Source organism: Panthera tigris, chromosome D1 (genome assembly GCF_018350195.1).
Source record: "Panthera tigris isolate Pti1 chromosome D1, P.tigris_Pti1_mat1.1, whole genome shotgun sequence".
Lineage (NCBI taxonomy): Eukaryota > Metazoa > Chordata > Mammalia > Carnivora > Felidae > Panthera > Panthera tigris.
In genome coordinates this window covers 14,524,235-14,551,645 of record NC_056669.1, presented here as the reverse complement: position 1 = coordinate 14,551,645, position 27,411 = coordinate 14,524,235, and the positions used below count along the sequence as shown (strand labels likewise).

At 41.2% G+C, this 27,411-nt stretch overlaps 1 protein-coding gene across 2 annotated transcripts; it reads left to right on the top strand.

The window, feature by feature from the left end:
- Window positions 1-631: 631 nt before the first annotated feature.
- On the top strand, window positions 632-26,854 carry BUD13 (BUD13 homolog). 2 transcript variants are annotated; one of them, XM_042959687.1, is made up of 11 exons: window positions 632-803; window positions 3,399-3,492; window positions 7,270-7,354; window positions 10,056-10,346; window positions 10,464-10,925; window positions 12,560-12,864; window positions 14,415-14,520; window positions 14,850-14,988; window positions 15,300-15,484; window positions 15,726-15,807; window positions 26,457-26,854. In XM_042959687.1, exons 1-11 carry the CDS (start codon window positions 661-663, stop codon window positions 26,548-26,550), a joined length of 1,986 nt encoding a protein of 661 aa, XP_042815621.1. In that variant the 5' UTR covers window positions 632-660; the 3' UTR covers window positions 26,551-26,854. The 2 variants fall into 2 exon arrangements, with proteins under 2 accessions (XP_042815621.1, XP_042815620.1); XM_042959686.1 differs by having other exon boundaries at window positions 10,056-10,925.
- The last annotated feature ends 557 nt before the right edge of the window (window positions 26,855-27,411 follow it).

The window sequence follows — 27,411 nt, the reverse complement described above, 5'->3', positions numbered from 1 at the left end:
GGGAAAGTTCACGGGTTGGAAACCATGTTTTTTCATAGTAATTACACTGGGTTTGGAATTCCTGACTTCCTCTCTTGAATCATTCTTAGAAGCCTATTAGAGCTAAACCTATTAGAGCTAAACCCCTCCCACCTAAACCTATGCTAATACAAATAACTGGTAATGTTTACTGTGCGCTAGACACTTTTCTAAGCACTTCACGCAGTAATAGTATCTCGTTCCTCCCAACCACGCAGTTAGGTGCCATTCTCCCCATTTTGTTAAATGACTTGCCCAAGGTCCTACAGCTAGGAAGTCAACGGAGCCCCGGCTCCATACTCTGCCCCTCCAGGGCCCATGTCCTTGACACTGGTGCTTCTGAAGTTGCCTTGGGCAGAGATCTTGTTCGGGTCGTGGTGGTGGCCTCGTGCTGGTGCACCACCTGTTGGAAGAGCAGATGGATAAGACGCACGCAAAACCATCGTTGCGTTGGCGGAGGGACGCCGGACGTGGCTGCGCCCCTCGTCACCCCGCGGACGCGCTCTCGTGTCATCCCAGGCCGGTCTCACAGCGCCTCACCACTTCCGGTCCCGGCCCCGCCTCCTCAAGGCCTCTCCGTGCGGCTTGCGTTCAAGAATTTTGTCCCCAGCGCCGAGCCGTCTCTCCGCCCCCGCCGCTGCCATGGCGGCAGCTCCGCCGGTCTCCAAGGCCGAGTACCTGAAGCGTTATTTGTCTGGGGCAGGTGCCGGCGTCGATGGGGCCCCCGAGTCGGGTCGCCGGCGTCGCAGAAAGCGGCCGAAGCCTGGCGGGGCCGGCGGCAAGGGGTGAGTTGGCTCTGGCGGGGCGGGGCCGGAGGCGACTCGCCGCCCCTCTCCCCAACTCCGCCCTCGGCCGGCGCTTCCCCGTCTCCGGGCCGCCCGCCCCGCTCCTCGCAGGGCTCGTCCGGCCGGAGCCCGCAGCCCCGCTCTGGCGCCCCGCGCCCCCCTCGCGCCCCTGGGCGGTATCTTCGACGTCTCCAGCCCGGCTGTAACTTTCCTCTTTTCCCGCCCTCGTAGCGTTCCGTCCACTCCAGTAGAGAATGAGTATCTTGCCTTGAGAATAATGGTGGAGCTCATCCAAAGCCTCCGTGTTTGGGTATTTAGGGCCCAGAACCTGTCTGTGGGGTTCAGCAATCCCAGGGACTCCGGTTCTGAGTGAGAGACCTGTGCTTACTTCCTGTTGGTCTTCACAGTGTTGCTATTAACAGTTCTTGTCATGCACCAGATGCTGTTCTAAGTACTTTAGACGTAGATGAATTTATTTAAGCTTTATGATACAACCACGAAGTTGGTATTCTTAATATCCCCATTTTTCAAATGAGAAAACTTTGTAGCCCGCGGTGCTGGGTTGAATAGTGCCCTTCCCCCGTTCACGTCCCCTCAGAGCCTCGGAATGTGATATTCTTTGGAAATAGTGCCTTTACAGATGTAATTGGTTAAGATGTGCTCCTAGTGGATTACGACGGGTGCTAAATCCAGTATGACTGTGTCCTTTTTTTTTTTTTAATTTTTTTTTTCAACGTTTATTTATTTTTGGGACAGAGAGAGACAGAGCATGAACGCGGGAGGGACAGAGAGAGAGGGAGACACAGAATCGGAAACAGGCTCCAGGCTCTGAGCCATCAGCCCAGAGCCTGACGCGGGGCTCGACCTCACGGACCGTGAGATCGTGACCTGGCTAAAGTCGGACGCTTAACCGACTGCGCCACCCAGGCGCCCCTGACTGTGTCCTTTTAAGAAGAGGGAAACTCGGGCGTGGGGGGAGGCATAGGGAGAACCCAGCCTTGTGAAGATGGAGGCTGAGGTTGGACTGGGTGTAGGCTACCACTAGCTAGAGTATGCCTGGGGCCATCCGACGTCAAGGAAATGTCCTCCCTTAGAGCCTTCCCAGTGGGCATTACCTTGCAGATGCCTTGGCTTTAGACTTCAAGCCTCCAGAACGGTGAGGGAATAGTTTCTGTTGTTTTGAGCCACCCACCTTGTGGTACTTTGTTAGGCAGCCCTAGGGAACCAATATGCCCAGTTCCAAAGAACAAATCCATTTCCTTTCCTGATTTGATTCTTGCCTACTCTCGCTCTCTGTCTTCCTGCCCTCCTGACTTGGGTGGATTCTTTGGACACAGTGCCACGTAGTGAAACTCGCTTGGGCTTTGGAGTAAGACCACAGTTTGAGTCCGAGCTGTGCCACTTTGTGAGCCGTGTGGCTGTGGGCGGGACACGTCGTCTCTCTAAGCCTGTTTCCTCATCTTTAAAATAGAGTAATAACTGGAGCGTCTGGGTGGCTCAGCCGATTGAGCCTCCGACTTCAGCTCAGGTCGTGATCTCATGGTTCGCGGGTTTGAGCTCCACATCAGGCTCGCCGTTGTCAGCCTGTCCGCACAGAGCCCACTTCAGATCCTCTGTCTTCCTCTCTCTGCCCCTCCCCCGCTGTGCTACCCCATGATAAATAAAAGAGAGTAATAATGATAGCATTTTATGGTTATGATTAGAGGTGTATAAAGTAGAGGTGCCTGGATGTGTCAAGCGTCTGATTGTGGCTCAGGTCATGACCTCACAGTCGTGAGTTCGGCCCCTGTCTCGGGCTCTGTGCTGACAGCTCAGAGCCTGGAGCCTGTTTCAGCTTCTGTGTGTCTCTCTTTCTCTGCCCTTCCTCTGCTGGCACTCAGACTCTGTCTCTCTCTCTCTCTCTCAAAAATAAATTAACATTAAACAAGATTTAGAGATGTATAAAGTGATACTGGCTTTTCAAACAGAACTGTTCACATTATGGCAGTCATTGTTATTTATTTGGACTCATCCATGGTTTGTGTGACCGACGTTTATTCAGTACGCACTTCCTATGCCAGTTACTTCAGGGCGTTGAGGATATCCCTGTGAATGAGAAGGCCTAGTCCCCATTCTGGTGGACCTTATTGTTTAATGGGGAGACAGGCTTTAAACGTCTAATTACACAACGAATTGATTTATTTTCTTTGCATTAATGCAGTGAAAGTATTCCAAGGATGTGTAACACGGGTTCTTAGTTGAGGGAAATAAGGGGAGAAGTTAAGGAAGACATGCTCCGGGAAGTTAAATGTATGCTAGGATCTTAAGAATGAGTAAGAGTTTTCCAGTAAAGAACGAGAAGAGTAGGTCAGACAGAGGGAAGGAACTGCTTATGTGAAAACTGATGTGGTAAGGAATTTGGTTCATTCCAGGCACCAAAAGTGAGGTAGTGAACTTGTGGAGGCAGGGGTACCAGATGAAGTGGGCCGTATAGGCAAAGACTGGACCTTGCAGAATCTTGTAGGATTTTGAGCTCTATGCTACAATCTGTAGTGTTTGTAGGCTGTTATCCAAGATTGATTCTTGTTTTTTGATTTTTTTTTTTTTAACATTTAGAATGCGGATCGTGGATGATGATGTGAGCTGGACATCTATTTCCACCACTAAACCGGAAAAGGAGGAAGAGGAAGATGATGGAGATTTGCCTGTGGTATGTATCTTTTGAGTCTGTGTTGAGGACTTTGAAATGCAAGCCTGTCTCTCAATCTCCATTCCCAGTACAGGGTAGATTTATAAGGGGGAACGTTGAGGGCAGAAAAGGGGTGACACTTTTCAAAGAGCTATTTTTATTTATTTATTTTATTTTTTTATTTTGAGAAAGTGAGAGAACACAGGAGGGTCAGAGAGAGAGGGATAGAGAGAGAATCCCACACAGGCTCTGCACTGTCAGCTTGGAGCCTGATGCAGGGCTCGAACCCATGAACCGTGAGATCATGAGCTGAGCTGAAGTCAAGAGTCAGACACTTAACTGACTGAGCCACCTAGATGCCCATCAAAGATGCTTTAAAGTAGTCTTCTTTGATGATGCCTGTGCACTGTTTTCTTTGTTTATGGAGGGCCCTGTTAGCCTGGGAATGGGAACTAATCCCAGAGTGGCAAAATTTCTCAACATCAGCAATAGAATATGTTTACGATTAGCCATAGTTCAGTTTATTGGAATGTACCTTGCAAACAGTGTTCAGGTTCAGTTACAGGAAACTTATTTGCTCCTTGTTTTTCATTGATTCAACGAAGTTTAAAATCGTATACTTTGGTCGAAGTATTGCGGATACGTAGGTTAATAAAACCTAGTGTCTGTACTTTAGAGATGATACCCTAGATGGGAGACAGAATTTCAAATAATTTCAACAATGTGATAAATGGTGGAGAGACATTTCACATATGTACCAAGTGCTATTAGAGCACAGGGAAACTGGCACATTTTTTTATTCTCCTGGGAGATTCTATTAAGGAAGTAAATAAATATCCAAACTGAGTTTTGAAGGATGAGTAAGAACCAAGTGGGCAAACGGATCGGCAAATAATCTTGGATTAGTACCGTCATGGAAACTTTGCTGAGAAACAAGGTGAAAAGGAGAGCTGTTCTTGGGCTGTATTGCACTGAAGTTGTAAAAATGAATTCCTGATGAGTATATTGAATGTTGATGTCTAGCATATTCTGTAGTACATCATCTAAGAAAAAATTTATCAGTAATTAGAAGGGAAATAGTGGGGTGCCTGGCTGGCTCAGCCAGTAGAGCGAGTGGCTTTTGATCTTAGGGTTTTGAGTTTGAGCCCCATGTTGGGTATAGAGATTACTTTAAAAACAAAAGAAAAGGATGAAGGGAAGTAGTGATCATAAGTGACCAATTTAGTTTCAGTCAGAACCAGTCAATTAATGTTTACAACATTTTTTTTATGTTATAAAAGCAATACATAATTTTTTAAATGTTTATTTTTATTTTTAAGTAATCTCTACACCCAGTGTGAGGCTCGAACTCACAACCCCCAGATCAAGAGTCACATGTTCTACTGACTGAGCCACCTAGGCACTCCAAAAGCAATACATATTAATTGTAGAATATTTGGAAATTATAAGAAAGTTTACAATTCTGAAAATAATACAATAATCACTTATACTGTGACTATCCAGAGATGGCAACTGCTCCCATTTGGATGCCCATCTCTTTAACCCATAGATAATACAGACTTCTGTTTTATTTATTTTTTTTAAGATATAATTGAGATCATACTGAATTATGGTTTTGGAGCTTGCTCTTTCATTTAATAATATGTTGTGAATACTTTAGTAAGATTTTAAAATATTCTTTGAGAATGTGATTTTTAGTGGTTTCAGTGGTAGTTCATTGTATACATTAATTTAACCTGTCCTCTTACTGGACGTATGGATTGTTTTCTGTTTTGAAATATAGCGCTTTGAGAAACCTCTTGTGCATAAATCATTGTAGAAATCTGTTTATTTCTCTATCCCCACAAAGTGGAATTAATAGGTTAGGAAGTATGGTCCTTTTGAGCTGTATTCTCGTATTGTTTTCCAAAAGGTGGTACCAGTTTCTCCTTCCCCTACAGTTGTTTGAGAATGCCATTTTCCCCATTTCTTCATCAATACTGGAGCATTATTTACAACAACAGAAATAATAGTGAACTTACGCCAGTTTGCAGGTGAACAATGGTATTGTTTCTTAGAAAAATAGTGAATACTTTTTTTCCTATGTTTATAGGCATTCGTATTTTATGAATTTTTTGGTATTTTTTCCATTGTTTAGAAAATTGGACTTAAAATTTTCTTTCATTGATTTGGTGTTTATGTAATACAATATATTACTTGTCTTACCTGTTATAGATATATTTTATTATTTGTTTTTTCATTTATAGTAGCTTTGACATTTAAAAATTTTAATTTCTATAGTCAAGTCTGTTAATTTTCCTTTACGATACTGTCTTTTGCTCTTATGATTGCCTTAAAACCTGAACGAGGAAGGCTTTAGCTCCACTCCTCTCTACTCTGGTTAAAACAGGTCTTGATTATTGAATTCATTTTTGTTACTGCAAGACCATCGCCACCACCAGTAACAATGGCAAAATAATTAGGACAAGTACAATAGCAGTGGGAGCACAAGAATAATAGGTGTAATTTATTGAGCATTTACCATGTCCCAAGCTGCTTAGCTTACATGAATTAGCTCACTGAATCCTCATAGCAATCCTTTGAGTCCTTTCACAAATGAGGAAATCGAGGCTTAGAGAAAATAACTTGCCAAAGGCTGCACACATTTTCAGTGGCAGAGCTGGTGATTAGATCTCAATTCATCTTGCTTGAATTCAAGCCTGTGCTTTTATTACCTGGTGAGATATCTCAAAACCAGGTTACATGAGGAGTGATGTAGAGAAATAGAGGTGAATTATGACCTGGGTTTGGATTTCAGTTCTGCCACTTGCTGGCTTGTGACATTGAGAAATTTACTTAACTTCTCTGAGTCTTAGTTTGTTCTTTATTAGTGTGGAACCTTTCTTTGCAGGCCTGTTGTGAGGATTGAGTGAGATAATATAAGTAAACCCCAAACACAGTACCTGGCACATGGTTGCTATTCTTTAACTAGAATTTATTAACACCAGCCATCTTTGACAGTCTGTTTTGTGGAAAGGGCATCAGTTGCATCAGGGTCAGAACTAGGGTTACTGGAAAGAAGTTACAGGAAAGTCGGTACAGGTCCAATAAAACTAAGGACTTTGTAGCACTGCCCCCAAATACAATGCACTATCTTGTAATATAATGAGTTCCCTGTCTGTAAATTAATTGGGTCCCTGTCAGGGAGGGACTGGGTGAGTGATCATTTATCAAGGATACAATAATATTCCAGATTTGTTTGGGAATTTCGATGATCTGAAATGTTTTTATCCCTTAAAGATTCTGTGATTCTGTGTACTTCTTAATGATTTCTTTTGGTTGGATTTAAGAAGATCTGTCATTGTGACTACCTCTGACAACGAAGGTTTCATAAGGAGCCTGAAGCCCTTGATGAGTGATAGGAGTGCCAGGGAGCCGGCCTGTATTGTCACTCTGGATATAACATAAAAGTAGAAAGGTGAAAGGAATTTAGCTTTTAGCTTCCCTGGGGCAGTTGTGCACCTGACAGGTTGATAAAGAAGGTTTGTAATGAAGAAGTTCACATTTGGAGGAAAATTGATTAGTCAGAGAAAGATGTATAATTAAACTATCCAGTGTCAATCAGATAAACATCTCATAGGACAAACATAACTGAGGACCACTACATATTTCTACATGTTTCTTCATGGCTGTTTTGGACTCATGTGTGCCGTGTGCATTGAGAATGGGAATGGTGATAGCTTTAGGTTCCTGAAACAGTAGTGCTCCTTGACTGGATCCTGTGGATTTTCTCAACGTAAGTTGTCCTAACTCTGACAGGTGGCTGAGTTTGTGGATGAGCGGCCAGAAGAGGTAAAGCAGATGGAAGCCTTTCGTTCCAGTGCCAAATGGAAGCTTCTAGGAGGTTAGTTTCAACAGTAGATAAATCTAAATTTCCCATTTATAGGGGAAGCCTTTTTTTTTTTTTCTCTACACTTTTTTTTTTAGAGGCATATATAGGTTGTTTTAGTGTGTCCTTAATCCTGAAAAATACAGTGCGAAAAAGAATTCAGAACTTCTTCGGAGGTAGCAAGACATGGGAACTGAGAGACCAGGTGTCCCATTTTCTCTTCTATTTCGGCATTAGTTAGGGTTACTAACTTAGGTTACACATAAATCAGGAAGTGACTTATGTGGGGGCCTTGCAGTAACCACTGACCTCTGGCCCAAATAGGACAGCACTTAGTATATAGTTAAGTCTTTCTTCGTTCTTCCTTTAAACATGGGTATTTTGCAGTGCATTATCCTCCACTTGCCCACTGTGTACCCTCTCCCTAGGCTAATAATTTAACTCCCTATTTAAAAAGTTTTTGAGTTCTTTGAGAATGGACAAATGACATTTGTTTGTCATGTCTTGAGTGGAGACAATACCTGTTCTTTTTAAAAAAAAATTTTTTTTAATGTTTATTTTTATTTTTGAGAGAGAGAGACAGAGAGACAGAGTGCAAGCAGGGGAGGGACAGAGAAAGAGGGAGACACAGAATCCGAAACAGGCTCCAGGCTCTAGGCTCTGAGCTGTCAGCACAGAACCTGATGCGGGGCTCGGACTCACGAACCGTGGGATCATGACCTGGGCTAAAGTCCGCCACTTAACCGACTGAGCCACCCAGGTGCCCTGACAAGACCTGTTCGTAATTGGTTTGGTCTTTCTCCCACCTAGCATAATCAGGAATCTTGCTTCTGTATAGCCATTTAACTCCAGTTTACTCTCGACACTTGTTCCTTTTTCATACATGCAGAGTAGTAGACGAATTAACTCCTAAACAAGATTTGTTCTTTCTGTTTTATATTTTGTGCTTATGTTAATTATCCTACAATTCTGATAAGAAAAACATGCATAACAAAAGTGACTGTTGGTTATAGGTTAGTGATCACTATTGCCTCAGTTACTTTTCAGTATATTATTATTATGTTCTGTGAATTAAAAGTTTATTATCAGTATGTATTCTTTTATCTGAATCTTGTTCACTCTTACTATTTTGTTTTTCTCTGTGGGTGTGTTTCTAATCTTTTCCATAATCCTTTTTTCTTTTTTCTTTGTTGTTATTTATTTTTTTTCCACAGTCCTTTTTTTCAGAGAATCTTCATGTCTCCATATTTATAGGTCTAGGAAGAGATACCGAACCCCCACCCCATCACCCTTGAATAGTTGTTTTTCTTCTACTTAACTCTCACTGCTCCATCCCCATTTGTCACTGGAAATATCCTCTTTGGTCTCTGATTCTTACTTCCTTTTTGTAAATATCATGGAATTTATCAACGCCATGGATTAGATTTGCTGTCAGGTGTCCCACAGATATCAGTACTTTTCTCTGAGTGGTGATTGCAATCAGATAGGACTATTTCCCAAAGCAAAGGAGTTGACTTGGTTTAATTCATCCACTTAGCAAGTATTTATTGGGTCCTACCGAGCATTTATTTGAATTTGGGATGCGGAGCTCAATGATAAGAAATACTGGATTTTGGAAATGTCCTGAGTTGCTGTAAACATTTCATTCTCTTATACCTTTGAAAACTGGAAGTTTCAAACTCTTTCCTCAGCTGCCTAGTTTAAAAGATTGCACATGGACTCTACAGTCAAACAGATCTGGAATGGATCCTCTATCACTTATTAGCAGTGTGACTTTGGCAGTAGGACTTAGTGTTTCTGAGTATCAACTTCTTCATCTATAAAATGGGATAACAGTATTTATCTTTCAGGCTTGTGAGAATTCAGTGAGGGAATCCATATAAACCATGGACTTGTAATACGTGATCAGGAAATGCTGATCCCTCTTTTTTTCTGGTGCTCTCCCCCCAGTAAAGAGCATGGTGACATTGATCAAATAGTTAATTACATTTCATTTTGATGCGGCACAGGCTTAGTCAGTCTGCATTTTGAAAGAAGAGTGAGTATAAACTGTGTGTTACCTAGTCTAAATATCAGTAGGAGCCTCTGACTGGGAGCTCTGCACAGGCACAGTTTTGGGAAGAGCATTGGATTGAGAGAGGATCAGGGTGTTAGCCTATCTCTTCGTCTTAGTGGCTGTGACCTTTGGTAAGAAATCACTCAGTTCCTTGGAGCCTCTGTTTCACATGTCTGTGAAACAAGGATACCTGCCCAGTGTACCTTAAAAGGTATAATACGAAAAATGCATTTAAATGGCTCGTTAGGCAGATAGGAGAGGTTATTTATTTTTTTCTTTAAAACATTTTTTTAAATGTTTATTTTTGAGACAGAGACAGAACATGAGTGGGGGAGGGGCAGAGAGAGAGGGAGACACAGAATCTGAATCAGGCTCCAGGCTCGGAACTGTCAGCACAGAGCCTGATGTGGGGTTCGAACTCCACGAACTGCGAGATCATGACCTGAGCCGAAGTCGGACACTTAACCGACTGAGCCACCCAGGCACCCCTAGGAGAGGTTATTTTTAAGGTATTCATGAGTGAATGCTGGTTTATTGCCCCTAAGCAGAAGATTTCTGAGTAGTTTTGAGATGTTTGCTCCTGGGCCATCTTTTGAAACTTTGCATATCAAGGGTGAATAGGGCATTTGTGGGGATCTTACTTTTGCTATTTGTGTTTAGGTCACAGTGAAGATCTGCCCTCACACAGACACTTCCGTCGTGACTCCCTGGATTCATCTCCCCCAAGGAGGGTCCGTCACGACACCCCGGACCCATCTCCCCCAAGGAGGGTCCGTCACGACACCCCGGACCCATCCCCCCCCAGGAGGGTCCGTCACGACACCCCAGAGCCATCTCCCCCCAGGAGGGTCCGTCACGACACCCCGGACCCATCTCCCCCCAGGAGGGTCCGTCACGACACCCCGGACCCATCTCCCCCCAGGAGGGTCCGTCACGACACCCCGGACCCATCTCCCCCCAGGAGGGTCCGTCACGACACCCCGGACCCATCTCTCCCCAGGAGGGTCCGTCACGACACCCCAGAGCCATCTCCCCCCAGGAGGGTCCGTCACGACACCCCGGACCCATCTCCCCCAAGGAGGGTCCGTCATACTTCTCTGGATCCTTCTCCCCTCAGGAAGCCTCATCGTCATTCTTCAGGCATGTCTCCTAGGAGAACCCATCATGACACACCAGATTCATCTCTTCCTAGGAGGGCCTGTCACAATTCCTCAGATAGCTCTGTTCCCAGAAGGGCTCAAAATAGCTCACCTGACACATCTCAACCTAGAAGGACTCATGACTCCTTGGACACATCGCAGCTCAGGAGGGCCCATCATAACTCCCCTGATTTGGCTGCTAGTGTCCCTCATTCACTGCCCAGACCCAAAAGCAGTAAAGGCCCAGAGAGAGCTTCTAGCAAAACTTCTCCACATTCGAAGGGGCGGGGACCATCTCACACAATCCCAAAGAACAGCAAATATGAGTATGACTCGGACCTCTCTCCTCCGCGAAAAAAGCAAGCAAAATCCCATAAGCATGATTCTAAAGGTAAGCATTTGATTGTCCATAGAGGGACTTATTCTGAGTGCTTTCTTTTGGACCTTTTACTTCTTGTGGTCTTTAGAAATGAGAATGGCATTTATTTGGAGAAGTTTTAAAACTGTAGGGAAATGAGGAGAGGTTGGGCTGAGGGGAGTTAAAATTTACAGTGGCAAGGGGGACCTTTTTTTTTTTTTTTTTAGTTTATTTTTATTTTAAGGGGGAAAGGGGCAGAGAGAAAGAGCACACGTGCGAGAATCCCAAACAGGCTCTATGCTGTTAGCACAGAACCTGACATGGGACTTGAACTCATGAACCTTGAGGTCATGACCTGAGCCAAAACCAAGAGTGGGACGCTTAACCAACTGAGTCACTCAGGCACCCCAGGGAAGACATTTTTATATATTTTTTTGTTTTTTCTCCCCACCCCATGTGAAAATACAACATGTTTGATGTAGAAACTTCAGGGTGTATAGAAATGTACAAAGAAGAAAGGTACAAAATTTGTTGAAAGCCATTTGCTCTTAGTGTTGTGGCCAATGTTTTTTAAACCCTTTTTCTATTCATTTTTTATATAGTTGAGCCCTTTCTATGTAGTATATACATGTTATATGTGTAATCTTGCCTGGTTTATTCATTTAATGTTACCTTCGCCGTGTCATAAATTAACGTGGGCTTTATTGGTGTTCTGTTACATAAATGTACTTAACCATTTCCCTAATAGTGCATATTTTAGGTTATTTATAAATTTTGTTTTTATAATTTTAAAATGAACATCCTTGTAGATAAATCATTGCTCTGTTCGGGATTATTTCCTTATCTACTTTTAGATAGATTTCCTGGAAATTTAAGTACTTCTAGGTATGTTTCCTGGGAAACAAAGTAGAAATTGATTTGTTAGTTAAGGGGCATGTGTGGTTTTAAGACTGTGGATACCCATTGCTTCTTTGGGAGGTGATTTGTGATGTTTCTGTCTACAACTCAGGCCTGTGCAGTGAGATTTGTTTACTCACTAGGTACTGTTTTCATTCATTTTTTTTTAAATAGTTTTTGCTGTTTTATTTATTCTTGAGAGAGAGAGACAGCATGAGTGAGGGAGGGGCAGAGCGAGAAAGGGACACAGAATCCGAAGCAGCCTCCAGGCTCTGAGCTGTCAGCACAGAGCCCGACGTGGGGCTTGAACTCACGAGCCGTGAGATCATGACCTGAGCCAAAGTTGGACACTCAACCGACTGAGCCACCCAGGCACCCCTGTTTTCATTCTTAAATAAAATATATCGTTATCTTTTAGTCTCTGACATCACAGTGTATTCTAGACAGTTGTAACTTTTGCCACAGCCCTGAGATCTGAGTGTGAATTGTTTCTCCCATTCTGTGCTCAGATAAATATGACATAGGTGAGTATGTTGAGGCCTCACATGCTAGTCACAGTCACTAGTAACTTGGGAATAGAAGCCCACATCCTGCCTGTTGGTTGTAAAAGTTGTGTCTGACTCTGCTCTTTTCCCATGTCATCTGTACTTGTGTTTAGGACAGTGATAGCTCTTTAGAGGAGGACCAAATGAATATTGGACATTAGCTTGATAAGTTCCATTTTTAAGATTCCACCAATGGGATTAAAGACTTTACTTTTTAATTTCTAGACTCTTCCCCCAGCCATAGGAAATTTCATACAAACTCTTCGCCTAGGAGATATCAGAGTCACATGTTGGACTCTTCCTCCTACCCAGATGATAGTCGGAAAGCCTCTGATTCAGATCTTTCTCCTCCACGGCAAAAGCAGAGTTCAGGGCACAAAGATTCTGATTCAGATCTGTCACCTCCACGGAATAGACCTACATACCGGAGCTCTGATTCTGACCTGTCTCCACCAAGGAGGAAACAGGGGGCCAAATCTTCTGATTCCGATCTGTCTCCACCTCGAAGGAGTCAGCCTCTAGGAAAGAAGGTAGGAATTTTCAGGAGCCATACCTTCTCTTAGAGTGACTGCGCTTTTCTATTTCTGTACAAGTTTCAGAGATACAAACCAGAGAGGGAGGGGGTAGTTCCTGGTAGAGTAAATCTAGTGCAGAGTTACCTCTGGAGCTCTTTGCTCCTTCTGAAGGCAGGACTGCCTGTGACCCAGCCCGGATGAACTTGCAAATACCGGTTCCTAAGTAGCTTCTGACTTTATATCCTCTTTATTCCACAAATGTCATTTTTTAACGGGTCTGGAAAAACTTCCTATTTTCTCATGAATAAACTGAGAACTATAGTTTACAGAGTAGAGTTTGGAACAAACTTTGTGTTAATTGGATGACATTCAAATCCTCCTGCTTCTGCTTACTGTCTGTGATATTTGAGCAAGATATGTGAGATCTCTAAGCCCCAGCTGCTTCATCTGTAAAATGGGGATAATAGTAGTATATACTTCATGAGGTTCTTGTGAGAATTAAATTAGCTCGTATAAGTAAAACTCTTAGCACAGTGCCCAGAACAAAGTCAGACTTTAGTGTAAGCAGTTGATTATTATAAATTGGACTACCAGTCTCCATTTGCAGATCTTAAGAGGCATTTAGAATATAAAATTACTTTTACGAATCATACCACCTGGGAAGTCTGTGTTTTATTTTAAATCTGTGATGAAGCATGAATTGCCCAGAACATCTGCATGAACTTGGAGCAGTTGTTTTGTAAAGCACCCCAGTGCTAGGAAAAGAATCTTATTCCAGTGAGTTGGTTAAGAAAGAGAATAATAGAGCCTGTAGTATGCACATTTACCTCCAACCCAGACTTTTCAGGCAAGTCTCCTCTGTAGTCCACATGGTCCTGGCAGCGTGTCCCTGGCCCAGGAAGTAGGGTTCTTCTTTTCTGGGAAACAGAGTGAGGTCTGTGTTGCAGCTGGACCCCTTGACATTTTAGGTATCTGTTTACTTCATGGATAGTTTCATATTAAATTGAGCACATTGCTTAAGGATACCGCAATACACTGTATACTCCGTTTATGCATTGGTTGGTTATCTTGCTATGAAATAGGGTTTAGTAAGAGGGTTTGATTTGGTCACAACTTGTCATTATCCTGAAATATATCCACAACTGAGGGACCTTAGACTTGCTTGAGTTTGTAGTTTAAATGGAATATTTTATTAGTGTGGGTCTCTACTGAAGGGCTTAGAGCTTGATACAGGCTTCTGATCAGGTGACCTGAGAATGTGTCTTCATGTCTACAGTTTATATACTGAAAAGTCAGAACTATTTAGATGCTTAGCTTTTTCTTTAATATTTTGTTAGTTTGTGTTTGTGTTTATTCTTCAAACTTGGTAGTACTATTAATTTGCCATGAAGTTCAATTTTATTTCTTTTTTATTTTGTGAATCTTGTGGTCGATAATGAGAATACAAAGTTGGAGTCGTTTGGTTTGGTTATTGCTCATCGTCAGGCAAAAATGCACCTGTCTACCCTGGAGCCTGCTGCTACATCGTCTCATTAATGTTGGATGCTCCCTTTTCCGTTGCATAGGCTGCACACATGTATTCTGGGGCAAGAACTGGGTTGGTGTTAACTGACATACAGCGAGAGCAGCAAGAGCTCAAGAAACGGGACCAAGAAACTACGGCGTTTGAAGGTAAAAATGAAAATGCAGAGACCAGTCGAGGCTCATGTAGATTTTATTTTATTTTTTTAACGTAACTTCTTGTATCTGATATTTTAAACTTTTAATTGAGATCAAATTTCAGCTCTGGTTTTATGCATTATTTTAACTTCTTAGTGGTCCCAAGTGGTTCTTTTCTTTCTTGACAAAGGTTAGTTAGACATTGGTAGGAACTACTTGTAGTCTGGCTGCAAAAGTTTTTATTCAGCATCAGAATCCCACGTTGATTTCAACTGTTAGAATATTATTCCCAGTTCTGATACCTGGGTGTTTATCTTTAAAAGTATAATTTTCCTTTGCAGCTGAATTCCAGTATGCCGAAACTGTATTTCGAGATAAGTCTGGTCGTAAGAGGAATTTGAAACTGGAACGTTTAGAGCAAAGGAGAAAAGCAGAGAAGGACTCGGAGAGAGAGGAGCTGTATGCTCAATGGGGAAAAGGGTAAGAGAACCACTGAAATGGAGAACAAGACTGTGCTGACTGGAGGAGGTCATTCTCTACTTTTCTGACCAGTGAGTTAGTTCGTTGCACCTTCACAGCTGTTTCACGAATGGAAGGTTCAGTGTGCTCGGTCTCCCTCCTAAGATACTGGGGTACTCCATACTTGGCATTGGTATTCTAGTTTTGCTCTTTTCAATATTTGGCCGACGCTGCTGGGAAAAGGAAGTTCCCCAAATGTAGCAGTATGGTCCGCTCAGTGTGAGTGCAAATGTTAAATGGGACAGCATACGCTCTTGGTTCTTTTTGCCCAGGCTTGCCCAGAGCCGGCAGCAGCAACAAAATGTGGAGGATGCAGTGAAGGAAATGCAAAAGCCTCTGGCGCGCTACATTGATGATGAAGATCTGGATCGGATGCTGCGAGAACAGGAAAGAGAGGGGGACCCCATGGCCAACTTTATCAAGAAGAATAAGGCTAAGGAGAACAAGAATAAGAAAGGTGAGCCTTCTGGGACTCGTCAGAGATGAAGGTGACTTGTGTAAAGAGAGATAGTCTTTAGCTTGATGATACATAGTCAGGTGCAGAGAAGGCTCTCCCATACAGTTTTTTAGGTTCCTTGTGTTTGGAAATTTGCGTTCAGCTCACTAGAGATTTCTGTATAAAATTTTTGTTCCCACTGCCACCTGACTCTGGATTGAGTTATATAGGTAACTAACTTCTCCCTCTCTCCTCTCACCAGTGAGACCTCGCTACAGTGGTCCTGCCCCTCCTCCCAACAGATTCAATATCTGGCCTGGATATCGCTGGGATGGAGTTGACAGGTAAGCCTGAGTATTTCCTACATTTTTGTTTTCTTTTCCATCTGACCCTAACCTTTCCTAGCCGTTCTTACATCACTCTACACTCTGCCTCATTCTCTGTTCTAACCACAAAGTTAATAATATGCAGTTGGCTTGCTTCTGTTTCTGAGGTCCCCAAATCCCATTTCCCATGCTTAAAATATTCTTCCTCCTTCTCCGTTTTTCCTTTTCAAAGTGTTTTTTTAAAGCTCTGGACAAACAGCTGTGCTGCTTCCGATAGGATACCCTTTGTTGTTGACATTGGTCACTTCTAGAGATGTTTTCTAAGGTTTAGAGGGGATGAGTGATGGGTGGTAGTCTGGAGTCTTTCATATGTTGTATCTTTAAAATGTAGCCCTTGAACCTTCTCTTCACTGACTTAGGAATGAGTTACTTACGATATCTTCCTGACCCCTACGGCCAGCATCTGTACCCATTTACTCTAACTTACTGTCTGTTGTGTGCTTCTGTTCAAAGTCTGCCTCTCTGTTTACATGGTAGATCCCATCTCCTCTTGCTACGGAAGGACATTGTTCTAGCGTTTACCATAGTGGTTCTCAAACTTTTTGATCTCAAGACCCCTTTATACTTGAGAACCCCAAACAGCTTTTGTTTATATGGTTTATATGTATTAATATTTACCTTATTAGAAATTAAACTGAGAAGTTTAAAAAGTGTTTATTAATTAGTTCATTAAAAACATAATAAAGCCATTATGTTAATATAATTACCATATTTTTTAAGAAAAATAACTATTTTCCAAACAAAGAAAGTAGAAGAATGGCATTGATTTACATTTTTGCAAATCTCGTTAATGTTTGGCTTAATAGTCGATAGCAGGATTCTGCATTGAGTCCGTTGCAGTTTGTTTAGTTGGAGTATTGAAAGAAAGCTTAGCCTTAGAAAATTCAGCTGTGGGGCACCTGGGTGGCTCAGTCGGTTAAATGTCTGACTCTTGATCTCAGCTCAGGTTGTGATCTCAGGGTCATGAACACAAGCCCTGCATTGGGCTCCGGGCTGGGCATGAAGCCTACTTAAAAAAAAAAAAAAAAAAACAACCCAGCCTTATACATAGGTTGTTAGAAAAGGAAGGTGTATTATATTTTGTACTACACAGAAATTCAACAGGTGATAGTTTCTTAAAGGTGATTTATAACATGGAGTCTGAAACCATATCAAAGAACTTTTAATACTGTTACATTAAAATTCTTTTTTTTCTTTTTTTTTTTTTTTTTTTTTTTTTTTTTTTTTCACTTTGTAGGGATCTTTTGCCAGTGCGTGATTTTATAACATCATGTGCTGGTCATTTGGAAAATAGTGGCTTGCTGAGTTTTTCAGACCTGCCAAATGTTGACATTTTTCGTTATACAACATCAGTGATTTGTACTTGTTAACGTTACCTCTGATCTCATCACCAAAATCTTAATAGGAAGCTAAAGTTCATGGTGGCGGATCCAAGTGTATTCAAATTCTAATTTATGCTTAAAGTCTTGAATTTTATCATTGGTGACAAGTGTCAGTTGTTACTGAAATTAAAGCTTTTTGTACAATAACTTTTTTGTAGAATCCATCAGATTTTGTACCTAGAGGATCAGGTCCTCTGTGAATATAGAGTTTTACTTCTTCCTTTCCAATCCAAATGCCCTTTGTTTCTTTTTCTTACCTTAATTGTACTAACTAGAGCTTCCAGTGCAGCTGTTGAATAGAAGTAGTAAGAACAGACATCTTTGCCTTCTTCCTAAATCTTAGGAGAACAACAGTCAGTGTTTTACCATTAAATATGTTGTAAGCTATAGGTGTTTTGTAGATTCCCTTCACTGAGTTGAGAAGGTTCCTTTCTATTCCTAGTTTGCTGACAGTTTTTTTTTTTTTTTCCGGAATGTGTGTTGGATTTTGGTTCATTCTTTGATCTATTAGTTAGTTATTTAGGAATGCATTGTTTAATTCCAAACATTTAGACTTCTGTAGTATCTCACCATTATTGATTTCCAGTTTAATTCTGATGAGGTCAGAGAATATACTCCATAATACTTTGATCTTTTGAAATGTATTAAGATGTGTTTTATGGCCCAGTATATGGTTGACCTTGGTGAATAGTCCATTTGCATATGAGGATAATATGTATCCTGCAGTTGTTTGGGGGAGTGTTTTGAAAATTAATTTTTGTATTTTTTTAAACGTAAACTTTTTGTCTTGGAATAATTTTAGATTTATAGAAAATTTGCAGATAGTATAAAGAATTCCTATACACTCCTCATCCAGTTTTATTATCATTCATTGCATTTCCATGGTACATTTATTTATCAGAACAACATTGGTATGTTGCTATTAATGTACCAGATTTTACTTGGATTTCACCAGTTTTTTCCAGTAAAATCCTTTTCTGTTTAGGATCCCACATTGCACTTAGTTGTCATTTCTCCTTATTCTTCTCTGGTCTGTGACAGTTTCTCAGTCTTTCTTTGCTGTTTGTCACCATGACAATTTTTGGGAATATGGTCAGTTATTTTGTAAAATGTCCCTCAAAGTGGGTTCATTTGATGTTTTTCTCATGGTTAGACTGCGGTTATGGGTTTTTGGAAAGAATGCCACAGTGGTGGCATGCCCTTCTCATCACATCATTTAACCGGTACCTGGTAACAACAGGACATCCCTAGTGTTAACCTCAGTCACTTGGTTCAGCTGTAGTGAGTGTTTGCCAGGTATCTCCATTTTAGTTATTCTTTTTCCCCTTCCGTACATACTTAGTTCTCTAGAAGTGAGTCACTGAGTTTAGCTTGTACTCAAAAGGTGACCTGTAGGTGGCATAGCTACATTTATTATTTGGGCTTTTTCTATAGGGATTTGTTTTGTCACCCCATCTGCTTAGTCAGTTATTTATTTATATCAGTAATGATTCATGCATATTTTATACTGTGGATTGTAATCCAGTAATACGTTATTTATTTTGTTATTTATTTAAATAAATGGTTCTGTTCTTTAGCTACTGGGAATTCTTTAAGGTGTCCCTTTTGCATGCCCTGTCCTTTTGTTTTTTGAGTACTCTCTGACTTTCTGATACCGCAAGATGCTCCAGGCTCATCTTGTATGTTCCTTGTCCCAGCCCTAGAATCAGCCATTTCTCCAAGCAGCCCTGGCTGCTTTTAATGGATAATGGTATTTAGAAACCAAGATCTGACTGCTAGAAGTACTTGTTACTGGGGTGTCATTGTTTCTAGGCTATGCCAGCAGACAGAGCTAGGTAGTACATGTCTAGTAATTCATGTACGCACACATATTTGTTATTATTTCTGTACCTACTTATCTGTACATATGTGTCTGTATATGTACATGTTTATGTATACAGATTCGTAAATATGAATTCATACTAATGTTGACTCTAGTGGAGTATTACCTTTTCTTCCGGCTTGTCTGTAACTTCCCTCTTCAGCATTGAGAAACCTAGCACCCGCATGTACCGTCCATTTTGCTCATCTCTGTATACATGTAAAACAGTTTCAGAATTGAGAGATTCAGAAGTCAGAAACAGATTTCCAACAAAAATATAGTGTAGTTACTTTTGTTACTACCCTTATAATTTCTAGTGAAAGAACCATTTTCCAACTGCCCTGCCCCAGTACTGTTATGTCATACATTTGTAATATAGATTCATTTGTCATAGTCCCCGTCTATCCTGGGATCTCCTGACTTCCTGGGTGATTTTTCCTTTTTATAGTTTGCTTATGTTAGTGTTTATTTTTTATTGTGTATAGTTCTGTGGGGTTTGACAAATGCATGGAGTCATTTATTCACCACCCTACTACCGTATGGAACAGCTACATCATCGAAAAATTTCCCCTGTAAGTCCTGTTTTAGTCAGTTACACTTTGTCCACCAAACCCTTGTGATGAGTGCTCTGCTTTCTGTTCCTATGTTTTGCCTTTTTCAGAGTGTCACAGGAATGGAATCATACAATATGGAGCCTTTTGAGTGACTTCTTGCACTTAGCAAAATGCATGTGAGGTTTATCCGTGTTCTTGCATGAATATCCCATTATGTGGCTGTATCAGTTTGTTTATTCCCCAGTTGAAGGACATCTTCAGTTTTTAGCAACTCTGAATAAAGCCGCAGTAAACATTTGTGTATAGATTTTTATGTGGACATAGTTTTCAGTTCATTTGGGTAGATACCCAGTGATTGCTGGAATATATGGTGAGACTATGTTGAACTTGATAAGAAACTGCCAGTTGTTTTCTAATGTGGCTATACCATTTTTTGTTACACCAGAGAATGAGGATTCCTGTTGCTCCATACCTTTGCCAGCCTTTGGTATTGTCAGTGTTTTGGATTTTAGGTGTGTACATTTAGTATTGAATTTTAATTGCTCTGTTATCTGTTTAGCTAAACCTCTCTGCAGTTTTCTTTTTTAGTGTTTGCTCTAAGGATTACAGTATGTATCTTTAACTCATTACAGCCTACTGGGAGTTTATAACTGTACTGTTTCACATAAAATACACAAACCTTGTATGTAACGCTGAGGTTCCACTTACCCTCTGTTGTATGTGCTATTGTTGTCATATATATTACATAAATGGTATAGACCCCACAATATAGTGTTCTAATTTTTTTAAAAAGTTTATTTATTTTGAGAGATAGAGAAAGCATGGGTGCGGGTGGGTAGAGAAGGAGAGAGCGAATCCCAAGCAGGCTGTGCATTGTCAGTGCAGAGTCTGATGTGGGGCTTGAACTCACAAACCGTAAGATCATAATTTGAGCCCAAGTTAGATGCTTAACCGACTGAGCCACCCAGGCACCCCTCCAGTGTTCGAATTTTTTATTTACAGTTATTTAAAAAGAAACCTGGAAAAACAACAAAATATATAAGTGTTAATATTTAATATTTAACTCATGTATTTACCATTTCTGGTGCTCTTTTTTTTTTTTTTCTTTAAACAACTTTTAATATTCCTTTAGTGTAGGATTATTGGTGACAAATTCTCTGTTTTTGTTGATGTGAAGATGTCTTTATTTCACCTTTAATTTTTAAAAACTTTAGTTTTGAAATAATTTTAGATAAGAACTTGAAAAATTAGTACAGTGTGTTACAGCGTACCCTTTACCCAGCTTCCCCCAACGATAACCTAACATAACCATAGTACATTACCAAAATAAGGAGATTGACATTGGCACAATTCTATTAAATTAAAGACATTTTTCTCACCTTCATTTCTCAAGGATAGTTTTACTGACGTATTATTGGAGGAGGTCATCAAGATGACATTACCACTTGTTGACCCAGAAGCTGGACCCAGGGCAGTCAGAGGCCTCTTACCCGCTCTCTTATCCTTGGAATGTGTGTCCTGCCTACCCTTTTCAAGGTTGTAGCCTTGAAAGAGTAAGGTGTTATTGAGACCACCTGGGCCAAATATGTGGCTGAATCCAGTTAAGGCCTCTGTATAAGTTTTTGAGATTCGCCAGGTGGCTGCCCAAGAGAGGCTTCATATGTAAGTTCCCTTGCCTATTAAACTTGCCCCCTATCAATGTGGAGTGGCCTGCCTCTTTTTTTTTTTTGTTCTCTTCTTGCCCTCCACGTACTGGGGCCAATTTCAGACTTCCCCCAGGAAGCTCACAAGGTTGTGAACCAACACATAGAACTCTGGATTGATAGTATCAGAATTCTGTGACAGTTTTGTCAACGCTTTAAGAAAGTTTCATCATTTTCTGGCCTCCACTGTTTCTTTTTTTTTTTTTTTTAATTTTTTTTTTTTTCAACGTCTTTTATTTATTTTTGGGACAGAGAGAGACAGAGCATGAACGGGGGAGGGGCAGAGAGAGAGGGAGACACAGAATCGGAAACATGGCCTCCACTGTTTCTAATTAGAAGTAAATCCTTAGTCCTCATTTATTTTATTGTTACTCCCTGCCCCACATTGTAATATATTGTTTTTCTCTGGCAGATTTTTCTTCTTGTTTTAGGTTTTTAGCCAGTTTATCATGTACCTCAGTGTGGTTTTCTTTGTATTTATCCTGCTTTGGGTTTGTTATGCTCTCTGGATCTTTAAATTCATGTTATTCACCATTGGGAAGTATTTGGCTATTTTTTCATCAGTTATTTTTTCTGAACTACTGTTTCTTCTTCTCCAGTTACGTTATTTTCCACCACTTAATATTATTCCGCAGAGCCCTAAAGTCCTGTTCATTTTTCTAGCATCATTTTTTCTGTCTGTTCTTAAGGTCAGATAGTTTCTGTTGATCTGTTTTCCACTTCATTGACTTTCTGCCATCTCCAATCTATTAAGCCCACACAGTGAATTTTTTGTTTCAGCTAGTTTATTGTATTTTTCAACTCTAGAATTTCTGTTTGATAGTTTGTATTTCTCTGCTGAGATTTTCCATCTGCTCATTCATTATGAGACATTCCCCTCTTCCTTGAGAATATTTATAATTGGTGCTTTGAAGTCCTGTTTGCTCATTGTAACATTTAGGTCACCTCAGGATTGGTTTCTATTAATAGCCTTTTCTTGAGTTTGATTACATTTTACTATTCCTTGACATATCTGGTCATTTTTTTTTTTCACATATATTGGATACTGTAAGTGATACATTGTCAGAACTTGGAATTCTGTTATATTTCTCTGAAGTATGTTGATGTTTATTTCCAGTAGACTGTTAAGTGGGTGCATTTGAGCTCCGAAAGCTGTCTCCTTTGCAGTGGGCAGCAGCTACAATTTCTGCTCAGTTCTTTCAATTTCTAGCTGCTGCTTTTTCACTGGGCCCAGTGTGGTTCCCCTGTGCAAGCACAGTTTAGCAGTTAGCCAAGGATTTAGGTGCTGTTTGTGTGTACATTGCAGGGTTCATCTGTTTTGTAGCTTCCTCCCCTTCAGAGTTTCCTTCCTGATTTTCTAGCTGCTCTGCCTTCTTTGCACTGATACCTCAAGCTAATAAGCCTGTGACTTTCTGCCTCCATGAGCTGTGCAGACCGGGAAGTGCCCTCTGGCAAAAAGCTCACAAATCTTTTTACAAATGGACTCATCCAGGTTCTGCCTGCTTTTGGTCACTTTCCCATGCCTTCAAAGAATTTTAGATACTTGCACTTTCATATTTTGTCCAGATTTTATAATCGCTGTCTGAGAATAGAGTAGTCTGCTCAAGTTCCTCTGCTGTGACTGAAATCCATTGTCCCACCTCCTATGGACCTGAGGCATTGTCTTCTGTCCCCCAAGCTGCCATCAAAATCTGAGGCTCTAGTTCCTGATACTGGGTATCCTCAGGGTGGCTGTGGTTTCAGGCTAGCTTACTACTTTGGTTTGCAGTTCACTGGATATAGGCTCTTTGGTAGCAGGACATTTTTCAGAATGCTGATTTGTCTTATAGCCAGAAGTGGATCTTTTTATAGCCACAACCCTAGAGATTTTCCCTGCTACACTGAGGCCATCCTTTTTTTTTTTTCCTATTTAAAAAAAATTTTTTTTTGGACCCACACTCAGAACTCTCCCTGACCTAGTATTTTCTTGATATCTGATTTGTCTCCAGCTCTCCCAGGAGTTTTCTTCCACTTAGCATTTTTTCTTACATCTTTCCTTTTAGTTCCCTTTCTCATCTTTGTTTTCTTTCTCATTATTCACTCTTTCGTCACCTCTTTTAGTTTGTCTGGTTTTGGCCCATTGCAAGTGAACATTTCTAGAACATATCTGTAGTTGGAAAAACTCATAAGGTCAATTAATCTAATCCCATTATTATTTAAAAGACAAGCAAGGCCCAGATAAATCTAACTACTTACCTCGAGTTATTTAGCTCACCTGAAAAAGCTGGAATTAGAATCCTGGGCTCCTGGTGCGCCTGGATGGCTCAGTCGGTGAAGTGTCCGACTTCGGCTCGGGTCATGATCTCACGGTTCGTGAGTTAGAGCCCTGCATCGGGCTGTGTGCTGACAGCTCAGAGCCTGGAGCCTACTTCAGATACTGTGTCTTCCCCTCTCTCTGCCCCTCCCCTGCTCGCACTCTGTCTCTCTCTCTCTCAAAAATAAATAAAAACATTAAAAAAAAATTAAGAATCATGGGCTCCTGATTCTATAGTCCAAGGCTTTTCTACTGTGCATTCTCTTGTGGTTTGTTTTTTGATTCTGTGGGGTTTGGTTTGTTATTCATATGTCCTTCGTCTGTATGATCATATTAGTGTTGGTTCTCTTAAGTACTTATTCCCCAGGGCAAAAAACAGTGGTTTCCTTGGTGCTCTAGAATACCCTGCATGCTTTTGAGGTTAGAGATGGAGCTGTTTGTAGTAAGCTTCCCTTCCTAAAACACTCTGTTATTCATCCTACTCATCCCTTAGGGAGGGTGTTAGGAAAGAGGGAAGGAAGCCTGTTCTCTCCATCAGTTCAGTAACACTTAGCAAAGATGTGATTACTTGAGGCAGCTGTGTACCAGCTGCTGGGCTCTCACAGGTAGTGATAGTCCCTAAGCTTAGGAACTTACTTTCCATCTAGAGCAGAAACACAAGTAAATAATTTCAATACTACTTTTTAGTATTACTATAGAGGATTTTCAGGGTGCTTGGGAGCACAAAGGTAGAGTAAATTCAGCCTTGGGAGAGTGCGGTTAGGGGAAGCTTTCTAGAATATACATGAGCTTTGTCTTAAGGGATATCAGTCGCCAGCCAACATAAGAAGAGGAAGGAGGTTGAAGTGTGAAGTCATAAGGGTATGGGACATCATAGTGTTATGGGGGGGCAGTCGTAAGCAGTTTGCTACTGTTGGAGAGCATGAGGTGTGACCTGGAGTGTATGTGATAGATTGGAAAGGTAAGCAGGGGCCTGGTCACAGTAGGCTTTAGAAGCATTTGTGATGGGTGTGGCCTTCACCCTAAAGGCAAAGGAGGGCCCTTGAAGGAATAACAGCAGCTTTGTGTATTAGATAGATGAATCACTAAGGCAGTAATGTGAAGCATTTGAAAGGCACACATCTGGAAGTGGAGAGACAAGGTAAAAGGCTATTGCAGTAGGTCAGGGTAAAGGAGGTGGAGTTCTGAACTGTAGGGAAGTGTTCAGGGATGAGGTGTCAGGACCTGGTGGCTGACTTGGGCAGAAGGAGAAATCACTGGATTTGACAATAGGGAAGGTCACTGGCGGCCTGAAAGAGAGCTAACTGTGCCATGGTGAGACAAAAGCTAGGTTCCAATGTGTTAAGGAGTGAATGAAAAGTGAGGAGGTGTAGACAGTGAATACAAGCTCTTTTAAGAAGTTCAATTTAAAGTCCCCAGCTGCATTAGCCCTTTAGGAAGAGAGTCGGCCTGTCCTCTGAAGCTTCAAATCCAGGCATTGACTTCCCCTCTGTAGCTATGAAAGTCCCAGGTGGCATCTTCTTCCAGTAGGGGGCCATTTCATCTATATTGAAAATCTGTTTAGTGTAACCACCTTCACTGACTGTCTTAGGTAGCTAGATCTGTTAGATAACTTGCTGCAGCTTTACACTGGCACTTGCTGTTTCACTCAAACTTTTATGTTATGGAGACAACTTCTTTGCTTAAATCTCACGAACCAACCTCTGCCAGCTTCAAACTTTCTTCTGCAGCTTCCCCACCTCTCTTAGTCTTCACAGAATTGAAGAGACTCAGGGCCTTGCTCTGGATTAAGCTTTGCCTCAAAGGAATGTTATAGCTGGTTTGATCCCCTGTCGAGACCACTCAGACTTCCTCCATATCAGCAGTAAGGCTGTTTTGCTTCCTTATCATTTGTGTTTGTTGGAGTAGCACTTTTAATTTTCTTCAGTAACTTTTCCTTTGCATTTACAAGTTGACTGACTGGCGCAAGAGGCGTAGCTTTTAGCCCATCTTGGCTTGCAACTTGCCTTCTTCACTGAACTTAGTCTTTTTTCTAGCTTTTGACTTAAAGCGAGACGTGTGATTCTTTCTTTTACTTGAACCCTTACAGGCCAATGTAGGGTCATTAATTGGCTTAATTTCAATATTGCTGTGTCTCAGAGAATAGGCTGGAGGAGAGGGAGAGAGATGGGGGAGTGGCCGGTCAGTGGAGCAGTCAGAACACACACAACATTTATCAACTGAGTTTGCTGTCTTACATGGATGCATTCGTGGCACCCCAAAACAGTTGACAATAGTTTCGTTAAAGATCACTGATTAAAGATCACCATAACAAATAATGAAAAAATGTGAAATATTGCAAGAGTTACCAAAATGTGACCCAGAGGCACGAAGTGAGCAAATGCTGTTGGAAAGTGGCACCAATAGACTTAATTGATGCATGGTTGCCACAGATCTTCAGTTGGTAAAAAATACATTCTGTGAAGTGTCGTAAAGTGAAGTGCAATTAGAGAGGTGCCTGTAATAAGAATTCACTAAATGTTGTGTAACGAATGGATAAATTATAAGATGTAGACATCAGCTGAGAGGGAGTTGGGCCTGTAGAGTAGTAAATGTTTGAAACAGTTGTCAAAAGAGTGGCAGAAGGGTCTGAATAAGAACTAATAAAAGGATGAATGATGTATTTTGGCTTTTTGATTCTATTGCATATGCCTTACATATTTTCACATGACTGCCTTACTTTCCTCCTTATCTATTAGGTTGTGAACTCTTCTCTTTTTTCAAAAATGAATGTCCAGTTCAGGATTCTGGCTGATCAGTGTCTCTTGATTGCAGATCCAATGGATTTGAACAGAAGCGCTTTGCCAGGCTTGCCAGCAAGAAGGCGGTGGAGGAACTTGCCTACAAGTGGAGTGTTGAGGATATGTAACTTTTCTGAGGCTGTGGGGCGGCTGTGGGTTGTGGTAGTGGACATAGGGCAGCCAGACATCCAGCTGTAACAGCTGTCTATGCTAGTAATCAGGGTCCACACAGACCAACAACCTGAATGCCAGTTTTGACTACAGAAGAATATTTTGAGACCTGATGTTTGGACTGAGGCACCTGTACTTCTCAGGTGTTCCAACACTGGTGATTGCTGGCCTTCAGAGGAAGCATTGCATTTTCAGTGTCCCAGAGTTTGTTCTTGGTTAGGGTTTTTCTTTTTTAATAAACATACATTTATTTTTTCACAATCATGCTCTTAACTGGGTATTCTGTTTTTGGGAAGAACACAAGCTAATGTTGAACCTCCATGGATCTTGGAGGGTGATGGTTGGATTTTTCATTAATCTAGAAAGCAGTGGGAGTAAAAACTTTGGCAGTGATAGTTCCTTCCTCTTAGAAAACATGAATTAGTGCTAAACTAGACTTAGGAATAAAAGTAGCTGTTTGGAGGCATGGTGTATGTCAAAGGTAGTGTCACAAATTAGTGGAGAAGAAACAGATAATGGCGTTTAGAAAATTGACTTATATATGGACAACAATAAAGTTGGATCCCTACCTCACACCATATAAAACAAAGACATCCCAAAGTGATGAAAGACCTGAATGAAAGGTAAAATGTTAAAACCAGTAGGAAAAATCAGAGACTGTCTTTGCGACTTTGGGGTGAGGATAGATTTCTTAAATGAGATCCCCAAAGCACTATCCATGAGATTTGATACCTTTGACTACTTCGTAACTAAAGATTTCTGGTCAACAAAGCATCTCATAGTCAAAGTTAAAGATGTGTACAGATTAGGAAAAAATA